Here is a 24,450-nt window from a genome sequence, read left to right as displayed (position 1 = left end):
GATGATGAATAATTTCTAGGCTATTTAAAACGCTATAACTCTTCGTCGTTTTCCGATTATTTGCTTTGACGAATTTAAAAGGAGAACTATTACGACTTAGTAGACTTAAATACGAACGTTTTCCTTCTAACGCCCAAAGTCCTTTATAAAGGACTTATCAGTAATTTGACATTGAACTCTCTCAGAAATGACATCAAGTTTCATGTTCACAAAACAAAAAATTGACTTGTAAAATCCTTTTACTGTACTACAATTTGATAATCAGTACCGAATCATCTATGTCGCAAAATGTCCACCCCTTCCCCTGTTAACCCTTCCCCTTGCCCCTCAGGTATTCGAGCACGCGTACACCGCAGGCCTGCGCGAAGCCGACGTGCTGTCAGCTATAGGTTCAATGCGCGGCACGCCCGGCTCCGCCCGCCTGATCGCAGCCCTCGCCGCCGCCGGCTGGCAGGTCGTCGTGCTGACCGACGCCAACTCTGTCTTCGTGCGTCACTGGCTCGAGAAGCATCGGTTGCAGGTTAGTAGCTGGTCCTCAGTCAGTTGATGTACCAGTCTATCAGTGGAGTGCAGTGCCTACCCTGGTGCTGGCAACTGCGTGCCCGTGTAGCTTAGGCTTGAGTCGGTCCTGAACTAAGAACTAAATAGAATGAATTCCCATCGCGGACCGAAAAGAACTAGTTCCTCGTAAACGATCTTAGTCGGTCTCGGTCTCGGTCCGCGCTCCTTTGGCTCCGGAGCTAAAACGGAGCGGGAGCTGGGAGTGAGCGAGTGAACGAGGAAACGAATAGGTAAAGAGCGGAGCGGACGGCATGGCGCGGTGCTCGGTCGATGTGAACGAGACAAATAGTATTATTTCAAAGCGTATCCTGCTCAAGTGCGAGAGAGACGCATTTATTTTACATTGTACATCGTCCGCTTGTTTGATGATACCAAAGAACCATACTTAGAAACCCGGGTAAACGAAACTAAACACTACGACAACAAATAAATATTTGTTTTTTTTAACTACAACCACCGTACAACGTCCCACTCAAAGAGCGTTTACTTTGACAGTGGCGAAATTGTTCTATTAATTAGGACAGAAAAGCCATATTTTAAAAGAGGAGAAGAAGATTATTTATTATAACTCTGTTTCTACGGCAGGCTAAAAAATTTACTATGGGCAACCTTTTGCATGTATCTCTCAATGTCATTCTAAAACATGATACAACAAGTATTATTGACTTGAGTGATCTGAAAACTAACAGCCCGTACTTTGAAAGTTTGTACTAAGAGCAAAGCCGTGGTGGCCTAGTGGTTTGACCTATCGCCTCTCAAGCAGAGGGTCGTGGGTTCAAACCCCGGCTCGCACCTCTGAGTTTTTCGCAATTCATGTGCGGAATTACATTTGAAATTTACCACGAGCTTTGCGGTGAAGGAAAACATTGTGAGGAAACCTGCACAAACCTGCGAAGCAATTCAATGGTGCGTGTGAAGTTCCCAATCCGCACTGGCCCGCGTGGGAACTACGGCCCAAGCCCTCTTGTTCTGAGAGGAGGCCTGTGCCCAGCAGTGGGACGTATGTAGGCTGCGATGATACTAAGAGCAAATGATAAAAAAGTGCATCGGCCATAATATATAGTTATATATAGAGTATATTTATTTATTTATTAAAGATTATGAATATTATAGAAAGGCTTCCCACAAAGCGAGGATATATATCTAATACGACTCTATTTCTAGAGCTGGTAGGACGCGATCAGCTCAGTGGTAATTAGGGATGAGCCGAAATTCGTTTTACATTCGGTTTAACCGTATTTCGGCAGCTTGAGCCGAACTTCGGCATTCGGCCGAAATTCAACAAAAATTAATAAAAATTAAATAAACCTTTTCTTTTAATAAACCTTGATTACCTACCACGTGGTAGGACCTTGTGCAAGGTCCGCCCGGATTGCTACCACCATCTTGCTCGCTAATCCTGCCGTGAAGCAGCAGTGCTTGCACTGTTGTGTTTTGGCGTGGAGAGTAAGACAGCCGGTGAAATTACTGGCACTTGAGGTATCCCATCTTAGGCCTCTAGATTGGCAACGCATCTGCAATCCCCTTGGTGTTGCAGGTGTCTTTGGGCGGTGGTAATCTCTTACCATCAGGAGACCCACTTGCTCGTTTGCCATCTAGTCGAATAAAAAAAAACGTAAATTGAATTAAAAAAAAGTTTTTGGTTTACAGTTTTCACAAATTAAACATTGAGAAACATTCAACAATCAAATTTAACAATCTTTTCTTATCTATCTACACGTATTTAAAATTCACTAGAGGCAGTTTGTAGAACCGAAGTTCGGCCGAAATTCGTATTCGGTTAAAACCACATTCGGCCCATCACTAGTGGAAATCCTTTTTCCTAGTTTTTCAATCGTGTATTCGTATGAACAGTGCCCTTAGTGTAAGTTTTCGGTTACAAAATACGTCTCGATCGCGTTCGAGTTAAAATCTCAATTTTTATGCAAACACGAACAGCGATCTAGCGGAACGTTTGTGATGTTCGTGTTTCCATACAAATTGAGATTTTAACGCGAACGCGATCGAGACGTATTTTGTAACCAAAAACTTACACTAAGGGCACAGATATCGCTCGCCGCTCGCTGCTCGCGCGCAGTCGGGTCTGATCTTTACAGGCTACGTGTTTCCCGCGTAGACACTAATTGCGTTAGTGCCTTTGTCTCAATGGTTTCAAGTACAATCATTAAAACATATGTATGTGGCTATTTTTACCTTATAATACAATAATAATAATGATTGGTTATTTGGAGTCTTTTTGTATTTTTTATTTCAACTCCAAATTTGTTACTTTTACGGGTATCCCGTGAAGTAATTTGATTGCTTAGTAGCGACATCTCTTGTCTGGGTGAGCGGTTGGTTCCGAAAGAATGTGACGTCTCTCGATGAGAGCGAAACATAGATGTCGCTAGTGCTGCTGCATAAGTAGCGTAGTAGAAATAAGCAACCTGAGATATGCATAGGAAAAATTCGTGTCTAAATTCCTGTCCAGCGGTGGTGTAGGGGTTATAGCACGCAGCACGGATTGCTGAGGACCTGGGTTCGATTCCCAGCGCTGGTCTCTTTTTCTGGTTTTTCTGTGCATCCATGTCTCAGTTTGTATTTTCGACAATAATAATAACTCTTTTCATCACACTACATAACATACAGGCAACCAATTATATAAAACCCAAGGGCCTTTTTTTGCGTATTACGCGTAAGGGCGTAATGAATATTTACAATCTATTTATTTAGTTTCATCTGTCCCGTTGTCTATCTAGCTGTCTGTAATTAAATCTTGCAAGTTAAATTTGACCAACTCCCAGTAGTCAGATTGACTTGAAATTAGGAATACTTATGTAAATCGCGTGACTACAATAAGCTAGTAGCGACATCCTGGTAGTCCAGCCAGGATCGTATCCGCAGGACGGAACTCTTCAACGGTTAATAGCATCGACTTGAAATTTGGCATGCAAATGTAGTTTGGGTGACAATGCAAGTACCGTCAACAAAAAGTACAGTCAGCAAAAAAAAGCTTGTATTAATTAAAAATGTTTTTTTTTTTATGGTTACAAAGAAAGAAAGAAAATACATTTATTCACAACACACGACACAACAATAGTATTAAGTACAAATAGACAACACGTAGGAAAGTATGTCTTTGCGGTTGTGAATCGGACACTGGCTCAGCATAATGCTGAAGCGTTAATAATAAACACCCCAGCGCTGATTTTCAGCCAGCACCGTTGGTGACCCTCGGACCAGGTTAGGACCTCGGTTAGGTTATTTATTTTTACTTAATTATTCCTACCATTTAGTTTCTTAGTTCACATAATTCCAGTAAAACCGTTCCAGTAGCTCATACACTGCGGCGCTCGATCGATCTTGCGTAACTCGTTTGGATTGTGACCCCGCAATGTATCGCTACTGGCACGGTTTTACTGGAATTCGGTTCAACTCAAAATAATAACTTCGGCTTAAAAATATTTTTCACTTCTCATGCTGGTAAAGTTGGTGTTTATGCTGGATCTCGGCGACATAAAATGACATAAAAATCTTCGTCTAAGACCAAGGTAATTAGGTGTCAACAGCCACAAGCAAAGAGGTTTCTTTATATTTTTTTAACACATTTTTTATTTATATAAAACTAAAAATCAATCAAATCAAAATAAAAACTAAAAAAAATATAATTATATAGTAATGCATGAAAAATAAGCCGTGGTGGCCTAGTGGTTTGACCTATCGCCTCTCAAGCAGAGGGTCGTGGGTCCAAACCCCGGCTCGCACCTCTGAGTTTTTCGAAATTCATGTGCGGAGTTACATTTGAAATTTACCACGAGCTTTGCGGTGAAGGAAAACATCGTGAGGAAACCTGCACAAACCTGCGAAGCAATTCAATGGTACGTGTGAAGTTCCCAATCCGCACTGGGCCCGCGTGGGAACTATGGCCCAAGCCCTCTTGTTCTGAGAGGAGGCCTCTGCCCAGCAGTGGGACGTATATAGGCTGGGATGATGGATGGCATGAAAAATAAAATTAACGTAGTGAGTGAACAATTGTTTTCACTGTTGCTATTTTATTTCCTCGCCATCGAAGTGAAAAAGCAGAGTGTAAAACTCGAGCATTAAATCCATTTTACCCTCGACGTGTCTATCCACCCTCGCCGTACGTCTTGGGTAAAATGGCTCGTTTTATGCTCTTGTTGTACAATCTACTATTCACGTATAAACTTTAATTAAGGTACAATTTACGTAAATACTTGATATATTTCTGTCGGTGAATGTACTTGCTCTCATTTAGTGATGTGACGCGAAGCGCGTGATGTTTACGTGGCGTTAGTGATGTCCATTGGTATCGATATTTTATTGTATCTATATCGATAAGTCGACCTAGATCTAGGAATAGATGCGCCAAATACATGTTGTATATTAAATACCGCACTAGGGTCTTGTTGTACATGGGTAGAAGATTGTTAATCATAATTTAATATATATCATAATCGAAAAACCGGAAAAGAGACCAGCGCTGGTAATCGAACCCAGGTCCTCAGCATTCCGTGCTGCTTGCCATACCTAAAAAGAAAAAACCGTCTAAGAGCGTGTCGGACACGCTCAAGATAGGGTTCCGTAGCCATTACAAAAAAAAACATGTAATATTATGTGCGTTATAACACAATTTAAACACATACTGCAATCATAAAATCTATTACCAGAAAAAGAGCGTATCTTCACGGCACTTACGTCCTTTTGTTGAGAAGCAACAGCAGTTTTCGGCAATAACTCATAAACGGTATATAATGTATATCCGATCACGTTGAAACCAATTTTCGTTGAAAGTGCTTATTAAGCGTTACATTTCCATATTTTTTGGACAAACGGTTTACAAGATAGAGGGGGGGGGGGGGATGGGTTTAAGGGAGACACAATTTTTGCTACTTTGGGAGCGATTATTTCCGGAAATCTTCACTAAGTCAAAAAAGTTTTTGAGAAACCTTACTATCTTTTCAAAAGAGCTGTCGAATATACAGTGGTGGTCATGTAATTAAGAACGATTTGAAGTTCAAGATTATTTTTAACTAAATCATGTCATTTGTAGTCGTGGTTCCTTCTTAGAAGTAACTAGTTACGTTATGAAATAGCCACATGAATAGAGCAAACGGGATTGAGAATAAATAATAAAATTGCTGTCATTTTTTTACAAATTTTGTTTTTATTCTCTTTAGTAACTAATTCAAATAGTAATGAAGCTGGACAAATAATTAAGAACGATTTATTGAACTGTTCGAAAGTTTTTTTATTTGAAACTTAGATTAACTAAATCACACTAACGTGAAGTTTGTACAGAAAAAAAAAGCAATTTAATATATTTTAACTAAAATTAATAGTTAGTAGCATGTCCACGGCTTTTTATTACTGCCTTACACCGGCGAGGCATTGAATCTATCAATTTTGACATTTCGCGAGAGAGATAGAGTTTCATTCTTCTAAGAATACGTCATACAGTTCTCTTAAATTGCCACACTGTCGATTTGAAACCTTTTTCTTGACTTCGCACCAAAGATGCTCTATTGGGTTAAGATCGGGGCTGTTGGCTGGCCAATCTAAGACAGAAACTGATTGCGATGTGAGGAATTCCTTAACGGTACGTGCAGTATGCTTGGGATCATTGTCGTGCTGGAATGTCCAAATAACCGGAAGCACGCCTTCAGCATATGGTAACATTGTTTCTTCCAGTATGTTTTTGTATTGAAATTGATCCATGTTTCCTTCTATCAGCCTAACAAGTCCAACACCATGTCCAGAAAAACATCCCCAAATTTTTACATTTCCCCCGCTATGCTTTTGTGTACTTTGGGTCGAATGCTTTATTTGGAGGCCGTCTTACATATCGTTTGCCATCAGAACATACCCTATTTATCTTTGTCTTGTCAGAAAAAAATAACGTTTTTCCACTGTCTGACTGTCCAGTTTTCATATCTTCTTGCAAATGCAAGCCGGGCTTGCCTATGACACCGTTTCAACATAGGCACCTTCCTTGCTATCCTTCCGTACAACTTTTCTTCTACCAAACGCCTTCGAATAGTGCGTGCCGAGATTGCTGAAAGATCGTTTTCGCCAAAATATTCTTTTCTCAACTCATTAGACCCTTTAAAAGGATTTTGTTTTGCCAAACGAACAATATTTCGATCATCTCGACGAGATGACTTTCTTTGTTTAGGTACACGCGGAACATTTGAAGTAGTTTGATACGTGGCAAAATGCATTATGGCGTGGAAAACCATAGTTTTTGAACATTGCAGATGATCGCCTATGTGTTTATATGACCAATTCTTGTCGCGAAGTTTTAGTATTACTTCTCTTGTAGATTTATCACAACTTTTATTTTTCCCCATTGTTTTTATATGAAGCAATCGCCTTTAAAGACTTTTACGGCACTAAATGGCGCCAAAATTATACGAATAATAACCTAAAACCACAAAGCGGCGGGCCGTTCTCTATTTAAATTTGAATAAAAAATAAACTATTCAGCGTTCTTAATTATATGACCAGCCAGTAAGTAGTAATACTAGGTTTAGATGTAATGTATAAAGTTTATCTATTTATTTTTTAGCCAATTATATGTATAAATGAATTTACCGCTAGTACGGAAAAGTTTTACGATACCGAGAGAAGTACAAAAATATACATGCAGTTAGTAACACTTGTCAGTTTGAAAAAATCTTCTCTATAAAAAATCGTTCTTAATTATATGACCACAACTGTATGTGCTACACGTTGATGCGAATTAAAAAATTTTTTGCAATTTCTGTTACGTGTATGCAGTGCATTTAACTACAAAACTAAATAGCGGCTTTGACAAGACACCTGTACTCCAAATTTAATTGATATACATCTTATTGTTTTCGAGTAAAATGCCTGTGACATACGGACGTACAGACGGACAGGCGGACTTGGCGAAACTATAAGGGTTCCGTTTTTGCCATTTTGGCTCCGGAACCCTAAAAAGCAACCTGAGATATGTGTGCATAGGAGAAATTCGTGCCTGTACTCACGCTGTAACTTTAAGTGTACAGTCGAAATCAAAGAAATCTTTACACTTTACTATAGGTAGTGCCACCAGAGTTGAAGTTACACGACAGCAGGATTTTGACATTAACTCATTCGTTTAATTTATTCTCCTTTTATACAATCAGTTATTTTTGTAGCGGTGTGTGTAATCATTCACTTCAACTCTCGTGGCACTACTATACCTTGTCGTCCGCCAACACTTCTTGTTTGAACTTCTGCTGGGCTACTCTGAAACTCGAAACTCGAAGTTCGTGTCGTGCGGTCCCTCTGACACTTACACTGTTTGATACGAGAGCGAGAGGGACCGCACGACACGAACTTCGAGTTACGAGTTTCGTAGTAGCCTTGCTGTATAAAATTGACAGAAGGTAGTGACAAGGTTCAAGGTACGAAAGCTTAACGATATTTTCGACCTCGAATACTTTGTATCGACACAAAATTATCGACACATTAACGTATTTGAATTGGAACAACCCTTCAGTAGATGCGAGTTATTACAAATATTACGACGTAGCCTTCTGATAATGGTAGCTTACGAACTGCTATCGCTGCCCGTGAATAGCAGTGGGTACAGAATATGCTTTTTGTTGTTCAAACTGAAAACCACTTAGGTTAATTAGGTGCACACAATAACTGCTAACATGTTTTTCATGTTTCAAAGCCAAAGTCAATAGTGCATTGTACGACAAGAGCATAAAACGAGCCGTTTTACCCGAGTCGTTCATATCACCCGAGCCGAGAAAATGGGTTTGATGCTCGAGTTTTACACTACGCTTCAGTTCGATTGTTCGCGTGCGCACTGCTGGGGACAGGCCTCCTCTCAGAATGAAAGGGCTTGGGCCGTTGTTCCCACGCGGGCCCAGTGCGCATTGGGAACTTCTCACACACCATTGAATTACTTCGCAGGTTGTGCAGGTTTCCTCACGATGTTATCTTTCACCGTGAAGCTCATGGTAAATTTCAAATGTAGGTAATTTCGCACATGAATGTCAAAAAACTCAGAGGTGCGAGCCGGGGTTTGAACCCACGATCCTCTGCTTGAGAGGCCATAGGTCAAACCACTAGCCATCACGGCTTTTTTTAATGCAAGTACAGTCCAACAGAAACTATAGTCATCAAAAAATCTTGTGCTAAAAATTAAATTCTTAACAAATCCTTTTTAACCTCCGAAGCAAAAAGAGGGGTGTTATAAGTTTGACCGCTGTGTGTGTCTGTGGCACCGTAGCTCTTAAACGGGTGGATCGATTTGAACGCGGTTTTTTCAAATTGAAAGCAGGTTTTCTAGCGATGGTTCTTAGACATGTTTTATCAATATCGGTTCAGCCGTTCTTGAGATATTCAACTTTGAAGTGACGAAGTCGGGGCTTTCCAACTTTTGGTTGGTTAAGTTATTTCAATAGTGTTTGGTAACCCTGACATATAAAGCGAACAAACAATCAAACTAATGGTTTTGGAATAATGAAAGCCTTGGGGAATGACTTTGGTCCTTGACTGTTGGCCTCTTAGAGGCTCAGAGTCACGCAACGAGCTATGGAGAGAGCTATGCTTGGAGTTTCTTTGCGCGATAGAATCCGGAATACGGTAATTCGTCGAAGAACTAAAGTCACTGACATAGCTGGAAAAATGTGCAAGTTGAAGTGGCAATGGGCGGGCCACATGGCTCGAAGAACAGATAACCGTTGGGGGAGAAAAGTCCTCGAGTGGCGACCACGAACCGGAAGACGAAGCGTTGGCAGGCCCCCCACCAGGTGGACTGACGGCATCGTGAGAGTTGCGGGCAACCGGATGCAAGTGGCGAGTTGTCGTTCATTGTGGCGTTCTAAGGGGGAGGCCTTTGTTCAGCAGTGGACGTCTTCCGGCTGATGATGATGATGATGATGGGGAATGACTTTACGACATACCCCGGTGGGTATAGTGTGGTATCGTGCTATACAACCACATTTGTATGTTACAAGGCTACGTTACAATACCTACCTGCCATAAATAGCTCATGCAGAGATCCATGGAATGAGAATTCGAGGGTAATTCGGTCTTTTCAAAGGTACTAGCAGTAAAAAAACCGGCCAAGAGCGTGTCGGACACGCCCGATATAGGGTTCCGTAGCCATTACGAAAAATTAAGTAATATTTTTCAAAGGATTTCGTATTTTGTACGGAATATTCCAAGTTAAGGTATATACTACTATCCTGAATTTTTTAAAATTTTTGCACGCACCGGTTTAGATTTTGAAGGGGGGGGGGGGGGGCGACGGGATACGTTTGCGAAATATTCAAGTTTAAAGTGCAAATTTTTCATTAAAGTCGAGCGCACCAAATGCAGAAATGCAGTGTTTGGTGGAAAAATTTGAACAAATTCATGATGGTAGTAAGTACCTATATCAAATTTACAAGGAAAATAATTTGAAACTACCAGCGCTTTCGGAAAGACCATCATTGCCAAGAAGAATGCGCCGCAAAAAACTTGGCAGAAAGTCATTTTTTCAAAATAATTACACTGACAACAACATAAGACGTATTTACTTACAAGTTTTTTTTTAATCGGAGGAAGTGGCAGACCGTTTAGCTTGCTTACCAATACGGTATTTGACTATTTTGTATATGTTTTATAAATTAAAACTACACAATGCCTGTTATCGAATAGAAAAACAATTTTTAAGCTACCTTTACAAATAACAAAGTTATAAAGGTTTGAAATTCAAGATTAGACAGAGAAAGACATACTGGCATGTGACGTCACACGCCAGTACCGCCATACTTGCTGCATAGAGAAAAGCGTTTGAGAAAGAGACAGGTATATAGATTTTTCAAAAAAACACTATAAATCCAATTTTCAACCGATTCAAATTTTATCTTCGCTAAACACTATCTGTATATCTATATTTTCATAATAATATTAAGATCAGCGATCGTTTCACATTCGCGGGGACACACAAAATTGTGTATATTTTATGTATTTACTATTTTCATGTGTTATTATATTTTTTTTTATTTGTGTAAATTTTGCTGTATATGTGTGTCTTCTGTGTTAGTGAATAAATGTCTTCTTTCTTTCTCTTCCTTTCTTTCTATATGGCAAAATCAGGAGTTGTCAAATAGCGTATTCAAATTTTGTTCCAGGACTGCGTGACAGCTGTCATTACCAACCGCGCGTTCTGGGAGAACGGCCGTCTCTACATAGAGCCGTGCATGCGTCAGACGGCCTGCGCGCGCTGCCCGTCCAACCTGTGCAAGTCCATTGCGCTCGCGCAGTGGTGCGCGCGGCGGCAATATGCGCGCGTCGCTTACGCCGGGGATGGGAGGAATGATTATTGTCCTGCCACCAATCTACCAGCACATGTAAGTTATACAATACAATACAAATATTATTTATTGATCACCCAGACAGATCACTCAGACATTACAGAAATAGAAAAAAATGAGGTAGACAATAGGCGGTCTTATCGCTAAAAAGCGATCTCTTCCAGACAACCAATTTCTGAGATATTAATAAACATGAACAGACTAATGTAGGTGGCAGAGATAACAGACGGGAGAAACGTAGAATTAATAGATAATAAATACTTCAATGAACTAAAACGAGCAATGAGGGGTATCGCATATGAATTCGCCGATAGGGGCGCTAGTGTAGCTAGAGGTTTCCGAAATGTCAAATGTCACTTTTTGGGTGAGCTACGCGGGTTTATTTATTAGTCGTTACCCGCGACTCCGCCCGCGTACAATTCGGTTTTCACTATCCCGCGGGAACTATGGCATTTTCCGGGATAAAAACTAGCCTATGTCCTTCCCCGGAACGCAAACTATCTGTACACCGAATTTCATCTAAATCGGTTCAGCGGTTTAGACGTGATGAAGTAACAAACAAACAGACTTACAAACTTTCGCATTTATAATATTAGTGAGATTAGAATAATTTTGTGAATATTTTGCAATAGGTAATTAATTATGGCAAATATGCGTTACGGGGCAATGAATGTCTGTGTTTTGAGACAGTTTTGTCTTCCGGAAACCTTTGTCCTCTCTTTTGTCTCGAACAAAACGGGACTACGCAACACTGTGGCATGCTCGATATTTTTTTGGTACGGTTTTAAGGTATTAAATATGATTTAAATGTAAATTTTGTTTTCACGCCCGTATAACAAAGTAACCACTATGCTTCAGGCAGGACCTTTGTCTACAGTGGCGCCAACTGGTGAGCGCGAAATCGGTAGACCGCATTTTAACGTAAACAATTGTAATGTGTCATTGAACTCTTCCATAAGTAATTTATTAAATAAGGTGTTAATTAGGTGTTAGGTCCATATCAATGAACTGTAACAATTTGCTCATCTTATGATACGAGCAGCTACATTTATGCAAGAAATGCGTGTTCATGCAGTTCCTCCACCTCCACAATGTAAGACACAAATCACACCCACCTATCTATCAACTATCTATCGTTTCGAACCTAACAAGAGCTCATCATCTGAGCAAAACAACCGTTCACCATGCTACCAGATGTTAGTTTAAAAGAAGATACATTTTTTTTTAGCATAGGGATATTATAATAATAACCGCCGCGGATAGGCCGCCGCAGCGTAGGACGTCCACCAACGAGATTGGACGGATGACCTGGTTAAAACGAGTTCACGGTGGAAACAGAGCACTTCTAACCGAAGCAACTGGAGGTCTATGGGAGGCCTATGTCCACCATTAGACGTCCTACGGCTGTTATGATGATGATTGTGATGATGGTGATGAGGGTGATGGTGATGATGATGATAATGATGATGATGATGGTGATGTCGATGATGATGGTGGTCGTGATGATGATGATGGTGATGATGGAGATGATAATGATGATGATGATAATGATAATGGTGATCGTGATGATGATGATAGTGATCGTGATGATGATAATGAGGATGCTGGAGTACTAATATTGGCTTTAATAGAACACAGACAAGGTGGTGATGGTGATGATGAAGATGTTATAACAATGTTCCCTTCTTCCTCAGGCCACAGTGTTCCCCCGCCGGGGCTACCCCCTGGACGACTTAATAAAGAAGACCCTGGCGTCCCCCGCGCCCCACATAAAGGCCAAGGTGGTACCTTGGGACACCTGTGATACTATCCTGGAGGAACTACTTCCAGGAAGCCTAGAGTAAGGTTAGGTTAGGTTAGCAACAAGTACAGCAAACTATACTTGATAAGGTACATTATACATTTTTTTAACGTAAATATTAATTGTTTTAAAGCGTAACCTGAACATGGCTGAATGAATGTAGGGATTAAAGAATTAACGAATTGGTAGGCGTCCCTACAACAAATAGAAAAAGCTAAAATCGCTATAGGTGTGCTTATAAAATTTGAGTGTTGCCCTTGATTTGTTTAGGATCCCATCATCATATACTGACTTGGTGACAATGGGACCACCTCGGAAGTTTGTTCTTTAGAACAAAAAACAATTTTAAACATACAAAAAAACATACAGTCGAATTGAGAACCTCCTTTTTTGAAGTCGGTTTATAAGTCAATAAACAATAGTGGCCCTTGGGTTTTATTTAGGTGATATACGAAACTGCTTACGAGCAAGTGTGATGAAAAGTAAATGTTGGTATGCGAAAATTTAAGTATAAATCAAATGAAAGTATTGTTATTGCAGACCTGTATTACGCGGTAGTTGCTAAGTTACAGAATCGACACTCGCTATATTGAGACAAGGAGCTGGCTCACCGCCGGAGGTGGTATTAACAAGGGCTGTCAAAGCGGGTCTAGTATTTTTTTTTACATAAAACTGAACGTGATTAACTCTGATATTAAGTACAGATGAGACCAAAGGCGTATCTCACTGGTTCAGTAACAAACAGCCTATGTATGTTACTTAGTAATTATTACTCATATATAATATGTGGTATTGGTATGGTTAAGTAAGTAAGTAAATCTTTATTTATCTTTATTTTTTCTTTGTTCTATATAGTGATGGATTTAATTATAACGTGCTATAAAATTACCCGTAAAAATATGATAAATTATTAAACACAAAGAAAGTAGGTTTAAGCGATCGTGAATTGTCTTTTTATTAAAAACACTTTTGAACAGCAAATATGTAACAATTAGCAAGAACATATGATCATTTATATCATTTTGGTATTATAAGTAATACTTACTGTTTTTTTACAAAGGTTTTTCAATAAAAAGACTCGTCAAGATGGTTTACCCTTTTTCTAATGCCAAAAAAACGAAGTATAGTAATCTGTTGTTACCAAAGTTAGCATAGATTATCTAACAGAGGGGTAATATAGGTAGTGCCACAAGAGTTGAAGTGAATAATTACACACACAGCTACAAAAAGAACTGATTTTACAAAAGGAAATGAATTAAATGAATGAGTAAATGTTGACACGTTCGGCCACGGGAACGATTCACTAAGCTCTTACGCTATGCCTACGCGTATGCCACAGTTGTCACTTCTATGTCAGTGACTCGTATACGTGTCACATACGGAGCACATTCCGGTGCCAGTGACACAACGTCTGTGACTTTAGTTCAAAGTCAAAGGCAAAATATCTTTATTCAATTTAGGCTATAACAAGCACTTATGAATGTCAAAAAAAATCTACCTCCGGTTCGGAAAAACCTCTGTTGAGAAGAATCCGGCAAGAAACTCAACGAGGTATATTTTTTTTAAACAGATTTACAATATTATTAAATGAAATTTCCAATTTACGGGTATTTTTGTAACATCACGTATAAAATAATATGAAAATAATTATTTATTTATTTTATTTCTTTAGCTCGCTGTCAAAATATTATATGTTGACGAAACTAGTATAATTAGGCCAAATTTTGTGATCGAATATTTTTTGTTCTAATGCAATTTGGTCGAATGACTGCTTCGTCTAAGTCAAATTATACTGAAATCACTGTAAGAGTTACCGCAACATCAGTTTTAACTGGATAAATTATGACAAACGATCATTAGACCAAATGTTATGTAATGACAAAAAATATTCAACAATGTGAAGGTATATTTAGATATACGCATACTATTGTGTACAGCGAACTTATCACTTAAGTCATGTCTTCTAGCTAACTTAGAAAGTTTTAGAGACACAGAAAGCATACGAATCAATCACCTAAGGTTTGTATAATAATTTGTCAGGCTAGTTTGAGATCTTATAAATGTCTTATAAGTATAAATTATTTGCGTCCACTTCTAGATCTGTAATTGTTTTATTTATTTTTGTATGCAACTGATTTAATCTTATGAGCTATGTGATGAACTTAATAAATGTTATTCTACCTCGTTTATCGTTGTTTTTGTTCACCAACAATACATAGAACTACATACACGTTGGTACAGGTGAATTTAATTTGACCGCGGGGAACTGAATCAGAAAATTTCGGTGGCAACACGAATTCACCAAAAACATAAATTAAATGAAAGCTGGTCGAAGTCATATCATATCAGCTGTAGGACGTCCACTGTTGGACATGCCTCCCTCATGGATGGACCAGCTGGTCGAATAAAATGATATAAAAAAACGAGATCAAATTGTTATACAGTCACCAGCATTCATATCTGCCACAGCGGAGCGTGCAAAAATATCTGACACGTCCTTCCGGCCCTAGAAATAGAGTCGTATCAGATATTTATGCACGCTTGTTGTGTCAGATATTGGTGCTGGTGACTGTAGTAGTACAATAATACATTAACTTTACATACATAAACTTAAAAGCTAAATGCGCCATGATTTTAATGACGCATTTCTTCATTTCTCATAATCTTATTTGTCCTAATTTCTTTTGCTAGTATAATGAAGCCGGTTGGTTTCAGGATTTCTTAAGAGTCCAGAGTAAGACAGAAGCGGTGATAACGAACGTGATTCCAAGTGCATTAGACAATAAAGCTATAGATTACTTTAATGATAATTGTGGGAAAAAATATCCATACCAATATTATAAATTCGATAGTGTGTGTTTGTATGTTTGTCCGTCTTTCACGTCGAAAGGGAGCGACGGATCGACGTTATTTTTGGCATAGAGATAGTTTATGGGCCAGAGAGTGACATAGGCTACTTTTTATCCCGAAAAAATGCACAGTTCCCGAGGGAACAGCGCGCGATAACCGAATACCACGCGGGCGAAGCCGCGGGCAAAAGCTAGTTGTTATAATAATGTTGTTTCAGAAATAAAATATTTAGAACGAACTATGGAAAAACTTGAATGAAACAAAAAATATATATCTAACATCCTTTTTATTACATCAAATAAATTATAAAGTTCATAGACAATAGTTATTATTTGTAGTTTTTAAAAAAGCGCATAAAACGATGACATCACTTGATACAAGACTGTCTTCACTATACCATACTGATTTTAAAGATCTACTAAAGACTTGTTACTTATTGGTTTGTCTGTAAATGACATCGTACTGTCTAAGCCCGTAGATTTATTTAAATGCTATTCATATCATCAAAAAACTGGCTTTCCAAGGCTTATTTTAAGCTAAATTCGGTTAAAATCGGACCAGCCATTCAAAAGATAGGTATATAAGTTTGGAAATTTCAAGGTTAACTTAAAATGTTTCAGTATAGTATAGAAAAGTAGATACAAGCATCACATCGATCCAAATAAACTTAAAACACTTAACATTTACTTACGCTAAATTATGGACTCAGAAACAAAAAATAGAACACAACGCCATCTATATTTTGACTTTGTTACTAAAACTCACTGATTACGAGGCAAAAGTTATACGCGACAAACTAAATTTGTCAAAAATCAAAAAACTGTCACTTTTTTTGACCATCTCTTGAGCTATTAAATAATGCAATTTTATTATACTCGTAATTAATTGATCAATGATTGTACTCATAATGACATGGTTTGTTAAAATATATATTTTGTTAGAAACAAAGTTTATCATCGATTTTTGTTTCTTTCGTCCATCCTATAAAATAAAATAGACAAATCTATCTACCCGCTTTAATTTTTATGGTAGATTTTCGAAATATGACATGGCAAGAATATTTCGAAATATGACATGGCAAGAATATTTTTGTAATGGCAACACTGGCAGTTTGGATAGACTTGTCCATTGTGTTTAGTTTTAATACTGATATCAAATATATTTAGTACTAGCTGTCCAGTGACTACTTTTCTGAGAAAAAAAGTTTCTTATAGCGTAGCTTTCTATCAGTAACATAATGTAATTCCAGATTTATCTGTACAAAACATATAAACAAAGTTCGCCTCTTTGTTCCATTTGTATATATTAGGTCGTTTATTGCGTTGTTTCAAAGTTATTTAATTACAAGATCATGTGACTTGTAACAAGTAAAGCTTAAGACAACTTGACTGTCGGCGTTTCGTCCGCTTTTAAAGGCCTTAAAAATAACAAAAGGGGGCATAAATACTTTTACGTAATATTGTTTTAGTCCTAATATCTATAGAATTATGTATTTCTGAATTGGACAGCTTGTCTCATCTCGGTCACTGAAGGCACAGGCCTCCTCTCGGAATGAGAAGGCTTGGGTCATAGTTCCCACGCAGGCCCAGTGCGTATTAGAAAATTCACACACATCATTGAATTTCTTCACAGGTGGTGAAGGCTTCCTCATGATGTTAAACTTGAAATGTAATTTCCGAAAAAGTTAGAGATGCGAGAACTCACGACTATCTGCTTGGAAGTCGATAGGTCCAACTATTAAGCTATCAAATTTTCCAGCTTTGAATAGCTAGTATGACTATTTTATTGATTAGTTTCTGTCTTTAGTATTTTTTTTTTTTTTGACTGGATGGAAAACGAGCAAATGGGTCTCCTGATGGTATGAGATCACCACCGCCCATAAACATCTGCAACACCAGGGGTACTGCAGACGCGTTGCCAACCTAGAGGCCTAAGATGGGATACCTCACGTGCCAGTAATTTCACCGGCTGTCTTACTCTCCACGCCGAAACACAACAGTGCAAGCACTGCTGCTTCACGGCAGGATTAACGAGCAAGATGGTGGTAGCAATCCGGGCGGACCTTGCACAAGGTCTACCACCTGCAAAATAATGGTATTACCTTCTGTTATTTCATAAAGGACTACGGCATTCAAAACGCCAAACGTTTATCAGTGATACCCATACAGAAAAACTACCATAATGGTAGAAAATAAATACGGAATGCAATATTAAATAAGCTAAATACGATTTACATGTTCTTAAATCCTAATAAATTTACATTTAATAAGCCTAAAATTATTAGCAACAGAATGGCAATAAATATAAATTTAATATATTTTTATTTTACAAATAAACCTCAGTCACAAACAGATATGAGTACATTCTATAACTAGTGCTACGTTTATCATGGCTTACAAATAGCTTAGTATGTGATAAGATTACTTAATTAATAGGCCAAACATAGGCCACAAGAAATATAATTTTAAGTAGTTTTTGTGAAATTATGGCAACATTTATGAGAGCAAATGCCACGTATTTGTGACTAAACTGAAATTCAAAAATGACTGGGCAGTTAAAGCTAGCATTATGCCTAAGTTAAAAATACTATAGACTTAAACAAAACTTGAAAGTAATAAATATTAATTATAATTATAATGAACACATAATTTAATTTCATTGCTATTTATTTCTGTTACAACAATTTCGTATTTTTCTAAAAATTGTAATAAAAATGGGTAAAATACTCAGTACATCTTTAACCTATCGTGCTTAGGTATTTAAAACTACATAATGGTTTTACTAAATACTTAATCAAAAGTGAGGTTATGTTTTTATTACATTATTCGAAGTACCACAGAAAAAACGCTAACTGCTCTAAAAACCGTTATGATTTCGAAATTTATATTATTTAATACCATAGCAAATTTGACTCCTTCAGTAGATTTTATTCTAACTAAAACTCAGGTAAATTTAGCGACTTAATAAAAAGAAAAGTTTATATTTTTGTCTACCTCGTATTTTTTATACATCGGTACACAATAATGTCAACAATCTTGCAATGCGATTAAAATTAAATGTTTAATAACATATACCCAGTAACGCGTACAATTTTTCAAAAAGGATCAGCAATTATGTTTATTTTTTCAAATTTAAAGTCATACATCAAAAATAAGACGGTTTGTAGATATAAAATTACGACATGAAACAGTAGAAAATAAATTCTTTAAAGTCAACTGTCACTATTTTATATTAGTTTTCTACTGTTGCATGTCATTACGCTACAAGACTACCATGGTACTTCTAGAGATTTCTAGTGGAAATCGATAATTCCATTACACATTTAGGCCGCAACTACGTTTGTTCATGTACAGTGTAAATTCGTATTTTATTTTGAATGTCTACAGAAGTAACAATCCTAAATGCTACTGAGACATTTCCCGCTCAAAATTATTGTCTGCAGATTTAGGCTTTGTCACACAGGGTGCGATCTACATCCTTTAGTTTTCGGCTATTTAATAAATCTTGTATTTTGTGTTATTGTGATTTATGTCAGTGATTTAATTAGAACGAGACATTCGATTTTTGTCAATTTTATCATTCAATATTGTCAGCAAGGTATGTTAAGTATATGAAAGAAAATTGTAATATGCTATTTTCCTACAACACATAGACCGGAGCTCTAAAGTAACGCCCAAAACTGTTTTATTGTGCAACTTTTTCCGAAACTATTATAACTTATCCTAGTTATCCGACAGAATTGTCGGGAATTAGGATAATTCATTTTATTTAATACTTTTTTAGTGTATATGTGTAATAAAATACATAATGATTAATGATTCAGTTTATTGGGCCTGTTGTATGGGCGGAGCTGGGGCTGGAATATTTTCGGGTGTCTGTATTTAAAAAATATATATTATGAAGTTCACTTAAACTGTGAGCTGCGTTAGATTAGCATAACTGGCTATAGAACGCATCAAGTGTGACAAGGCCTTTAAGGTTGCTTCAGTCCTGTCAAACGGGTGTTGCCAATGGTCAAGAAAAACTACTATTTTAGTAGAATTTCGCAACCACGTTCAGATTAATACAAAATGGTAGAAAAGGGGTTAAGTAAGAATTGTGTTTGATCGGCATCGGATTTAAACCCTAAAACGGAGTACTCATGCTTTTAACCAAACAGGTCTAGTGCATGCTATAGTATCATACAACAAGATAATGGGGATAGTCTAAAAAAATGAATGGTCACAGTAATAAACTAAAAATCTAATTTTTAAACATGCCGTTTCGTTGACTGTACTTAATGATTTCGCTTTCGCTAGAGCTATGTACAAATTTTCAAGACAATTGGATGAAAGGAAATGAGTAAAATTCGATTCGCAAGATTAGGTTAGGTACATTATTATTTACAAGCGAAGGCAATACATACTCGTAAATTAAAAGAGTGATAAAAATGCCAGTAAAATGAGAACGAAATAACCTGATTACTATTTAATTTTCATACTACGTGAAACTTGTCAAACTCTTTAGAATTTAAAGAGAATAAATAACAAAATACATCAAAGTAATTTGATATACTTAGCACATTTTTTAGTAAAATTTTTTGATTGTGTCTGAGAACATAGTTGTACTATTTAATATTACGAGTACATACTAACCATCTATGGACGTGTGTTTGAAATAAATGAATTATTATTATTAATAAGTATGAGTTCAGGTATATTTGAAAAGAATCCTGAAAATATGTCAATTTCTCAAAAATGCTTTATATGAGATTACCATTATGTATTGTATTTTGTCTAAAACACCACAAATATACTGACTTGAAATTTTGTACAGTTAGTTAAACGACAAGGCCAGTACAAAAAGAACATTCCCCAAAAAAAACTTTTTTTTTAACTATCCCCGCACCTCCACCTGTCAAGTTGGCCTCAGTCTTAGTTCTGGAAGGGCGGCGCGCGCGCACACTTCTTGCCGCACGCGCATTTCCGCACGATCTCTATGTCTTTGGTGAGGCGCGTGCCGTCGGGGCAAACCAGGCGGATCTAGAAGACAAAATAGTTAATTTTAGAACATAAAAAAGTAACACAGAAGATATTGTTAATGTATTTATTTCATCCGGGTCCCTGGAAAATATATTTGTTTCTGATGTATGTTAATTGCCTATTTTTTTTTAATTTACTGTACTTGGGTTTTAGGTTAGTTGTTTTAAACATGAACCACCAATGAACGAATGGTAAATGAGACAAAAACACTCTTTTTTTGACGCATACGCATAAGAAGAAGGTTTTTGTCTTTCTCCTCGATCTTACGTAGCAAAAAGCATTCCTGTTTGTTGGAAACTTAACTGTCTTCTATCACGAACGAACGACTGATTGAATGAATGACACATATACCTTCCTCTTCTTGGTCTTCCATAGCACGCAGCAATGATGTTTGGCACAAGATTCACTTTCTTACATCACTGATAAATGAGTGAATGAATGAATGGAAAATGAGACGTATACCTTATCGAAAATACAAACTGAGACATGGATGCACAGAAAAACCAGAAAGAGACCAGCACTGGGAATCGAACCCAGGTCCTCAGCAATCCGTGCTGCGTGCTATAACCCCTACACCACTGCTGGACAGGAATCTAGACACGAATTTTTCCTCTGCATACATATCTCAGGTTGCTTATTTCTACTATGCTACTTAAGCAGCAGCACTAGCGACATCTATGTTGCGTCGACAGACGTCACATTCTTTCGGAACCAACCGCTCACCCAGACAAGAGATGTCGCTAGTCGCTACTAAGCAATCAAATTATGATTGGTTTTTCTCTTTTTTCTCCTTGGTCTTATGCCGCACCCAGCAGTGTATTTGTTGAAAGCTTTTCTTTTTTTTTTTTTTTTTTTTTTTTTTGTTACTGGACTTGGCTTTAGTGTTGCCCTTAAGCCATTTTCAAGTTAGGGAATTGGACGCGGGAAAGGGGTAGTTTGTAGACGGAATTTGGAATATAGAAGGTCAGGGTAGGTAGAACACAAAGGCAAAATAATTACATAATTTGTAAATACTATACTTTAATATCATTTTTAGAAATAAAGGATGCAATTATATTATATATATTGGGAAAGGTGAGCAAGGAAAATATGCTTGTAGGTAGAGGTATATTGTGGGATACTAATGATTCAAAAACGAAGTTCTGTCATATAATGGACAGGATAGAAAGATGTGATTTAGGTCAGCCACCGCGGCTCCACATTCACATGCTTCACTATTGATTATGTTGAATCTAAACAGATGAGAAGGGGCGCACGTATGGCCCAGTCTCATCCGAGTCAATATGGATGTTTCTCTTCTGCCTAATTTTGAATTATAAAACCATGGTCTCAGTGGAATTTTTTGTTGTAAATTATAATAATAATTTCCGGTCTCTAGAGAACTCCAAAACCAAAAGAACTCCCAGGAGTTCCGTAAATACCTTTTAGGAAGGGCTAGGAGATCATGGGTGTAATTTTTATAGGGGAAAAGATCCCCGGAATGAACGGCCTCGAGAGCCAGATTGTCAGCTTTCTCATTTCCATAAATCCCAGAATGACTTGGCACCCAGACAAACTGAATCTCGAGACCTTTGATACTGCACTCGTGTAACAGAGCTCTAATATCAAAAATATGGGATATATATTTTTTAGTTTAAATGGAGGATGTAGTAATGCTTGTAAGCTACTTTTTGAGTCTGAAAAAATTACGGATTTTCCTAATTTCATCAAATGAATATATTCAATAGCTTTGAAAAGCCCATAAGCTTCACCAGTAAAAACTGAGGATTCTGGGGGAAGTTTAATTTTTGCACAATATTGAACTGGTGGTGATACACTCCAACTCCCACACAGCTAGATAATGTAGGTTTGGATGCATCTGTGTATATATAATGCCATCCAGACCAACGGACATCAAGGAAATGGTTGAATAATGACTTTGCACTTGAAGTATTCTTTATAAGACCCAAATCAAGAAATACCGCTGGCTTAAGTAATAAAACTTCAAATTTAACACTATATAAAGGAAGAGTTGTGTATCGATGGGTAGAACTTGACAGAGGTAGAAATTTTAAGTAACTGTTGATGATAAAAGGAGGACTCTTATTGCGCCAGTGTGAAGATGTTTCTATTTCTTTTTGAAGAGAAGATAATTTAGGTATAATGGGATGATTTGAGAATTGCATGGAACGGAAAATAAACCTATCTGCTAGGAATTGCTGTCGTAAATGTAACGGTGGATCGACACATTCCACCTGCATCGCATTAACAGGGCTAGTTTTCATGGCTCCCAGTATTATTCTTAATGCCTTGTTTTGGATTTTATTAAGAATTTCAAATGCGGTATCTGTACCTGGACGAAGCAAAAAAGACCCGTAATCCAATACACTTCTAATGACAGCATTGTACACTAGTTTTAGGTAAAATGGATGACTACCCCACCAAACTCCAGCCAGACATCTTAAAATATTTAGAGACCGTTCACATCTAATCTTTACATATGTGCAATGAGCTTTGGCCGAGAGTCTACTGTCAAAAACTACACCTAAATATTTAGCTTCGTTGTTAAGTGGAATAAATGCACCATCATAAACTAGATTCAAATCACACTTCCTTGTTCTGGTTGAGAATAAGACCGCTGTTGTTTTAGTGATTGATAGCTCCAGACCATTTGTATCTAAGTAGCACTTCAGTTGCTTAAGATTGGTATTTAATACTGCGCAAGCGTCACTGACACTGCTATCTGCACAGTACAGTACCAAATCATCAGCGTATTGTATGGATAATACAGGGTTTACTAGAATAGACGGAAAATCATGAGTATATACATTAAAGAGTAATGGGCTTAAAACGGAACCTTGTGGTAAACCTTTCCAAACAGTTCTGTATAAAGTATCAGAATCTAAGACTAATTTTATAATCCTTTCGTGAAACATTGCTGAAATTATATTAATGAGGCGTGTCGGAACACCCAATTTTACCAATTTATTTATAAGTATCTCTATATTTACATTGTCATATGCCGAATTTATGTCCAGAAACATGCTACTACCGATTATTCTGAGAAAAAGCTAATAATAAATCCGAAACCAGTAAACCAACGCAATCTGATGTGCTTTATTTTTTCGGAAACCGAATTGGTTGTCCGGTAGAGTTTTTTTTGTTTCAAATAACCACTCCAGGCGGTTTTTAACCATATGTCCAATATTTTAAGTAAAACGGTCGATAAAGCTATTGGCCGGAGTGAATTATGGTCATTCCGGGTTTATTTGGTTTAGGTAATGGCAACACCAACTGTGTTTTCCATTCTGGAGGAATATTGCCTGAAATGAAAATGAAGTTAAGAAGGCTTAAGTAATAGGTTAGGATTTGGTCGCTGGAATTTGCTAAAAATGAATACGGAATGCCATCGCATCCCGGTGCAGAGTCAATTACATACGATAGTACACTTTTCAGCTCAGATAGTGAAAATAGACTGGTTTAAATGTTGGCTATCGTTGTCGCAAGAAACTGACTCTATTTTCAATGGGATTGTTGTGACAAATGGAGAGCGAGTTTATCTAAGAATTTTTCAACTACTGAAGGCTCTATTTTAGTTGCAGTGTTATCAACAAAAGCCCCTCTAAACATCCTTATTTTCCTCCAGATTTCAGAGGTGTGTGTATTAGGAGATAGGGAAGCGCAAAAATTTCTCCAGCTATCTACTTTCTTTTTCTTCAAAAGCTTTTTAGTTTCTTTTTATTATGGTCACTAAATCGTTGTAGTTTTCCTCGTTCCATGTTAGCCCTATATCTTAACTCCATTTCTTTTCGCCTTTTCACAGCTGTACTGCATTCAGAATCCCACCATGGTGGACAGGGAATCCTAGCACCAGAAGATTTTTTAACTGGGAATACTTCAGTTGCTGCTTCAGTCA

At 37.5% G+C, this 24,450-nt stretch overlaps 1 protein-coding gene across 1 annotated transcript; it reads left to right on the top strand.

Annotated features, from left to right (window-relative positions):
• Positions 1–331: 331 nt before the first annotated feature.
• On the top strand, positions 332–14,871 carry LOC141442600 (pyridoxal phosphate phosphatase PHOSPHO2-like; the record flags this gene model as incomplete). The annotated part of the gene is given in 3 exon segments (XM_074107618.1): positions 332–520; positions 10,701–10,919; positions 12,578–14,871. Coding segments are annotated over 3 exon segments (558 nt in total), but the record flags the coding sequence as incomplete, so codon positions are not given.
• Positions 14,872–24,450: the final 9,579 nt, after the last annotated feature.

This window comes from Choristoneura fumiferana, chromosome 26, assembly GCF_025370935.1.
Source record: "Choristoneura fumiferana chromosome 26, NRCan_CFum_1, whole genome shotgun sequence".
Classification (NCBI taxonomy): domain Eukaryota; kingdom Metazoa; phylum Arthropoda; class Insecta; order Lepidoptera; family Tortricidae; genus Choristoneura; species Choristoneura fumiferana.
The sequence above is the reverse complement of the archived record's forward strand: the minus strand, read 5'-3'. Positions and strand labels throughout refer to the sequence as shown.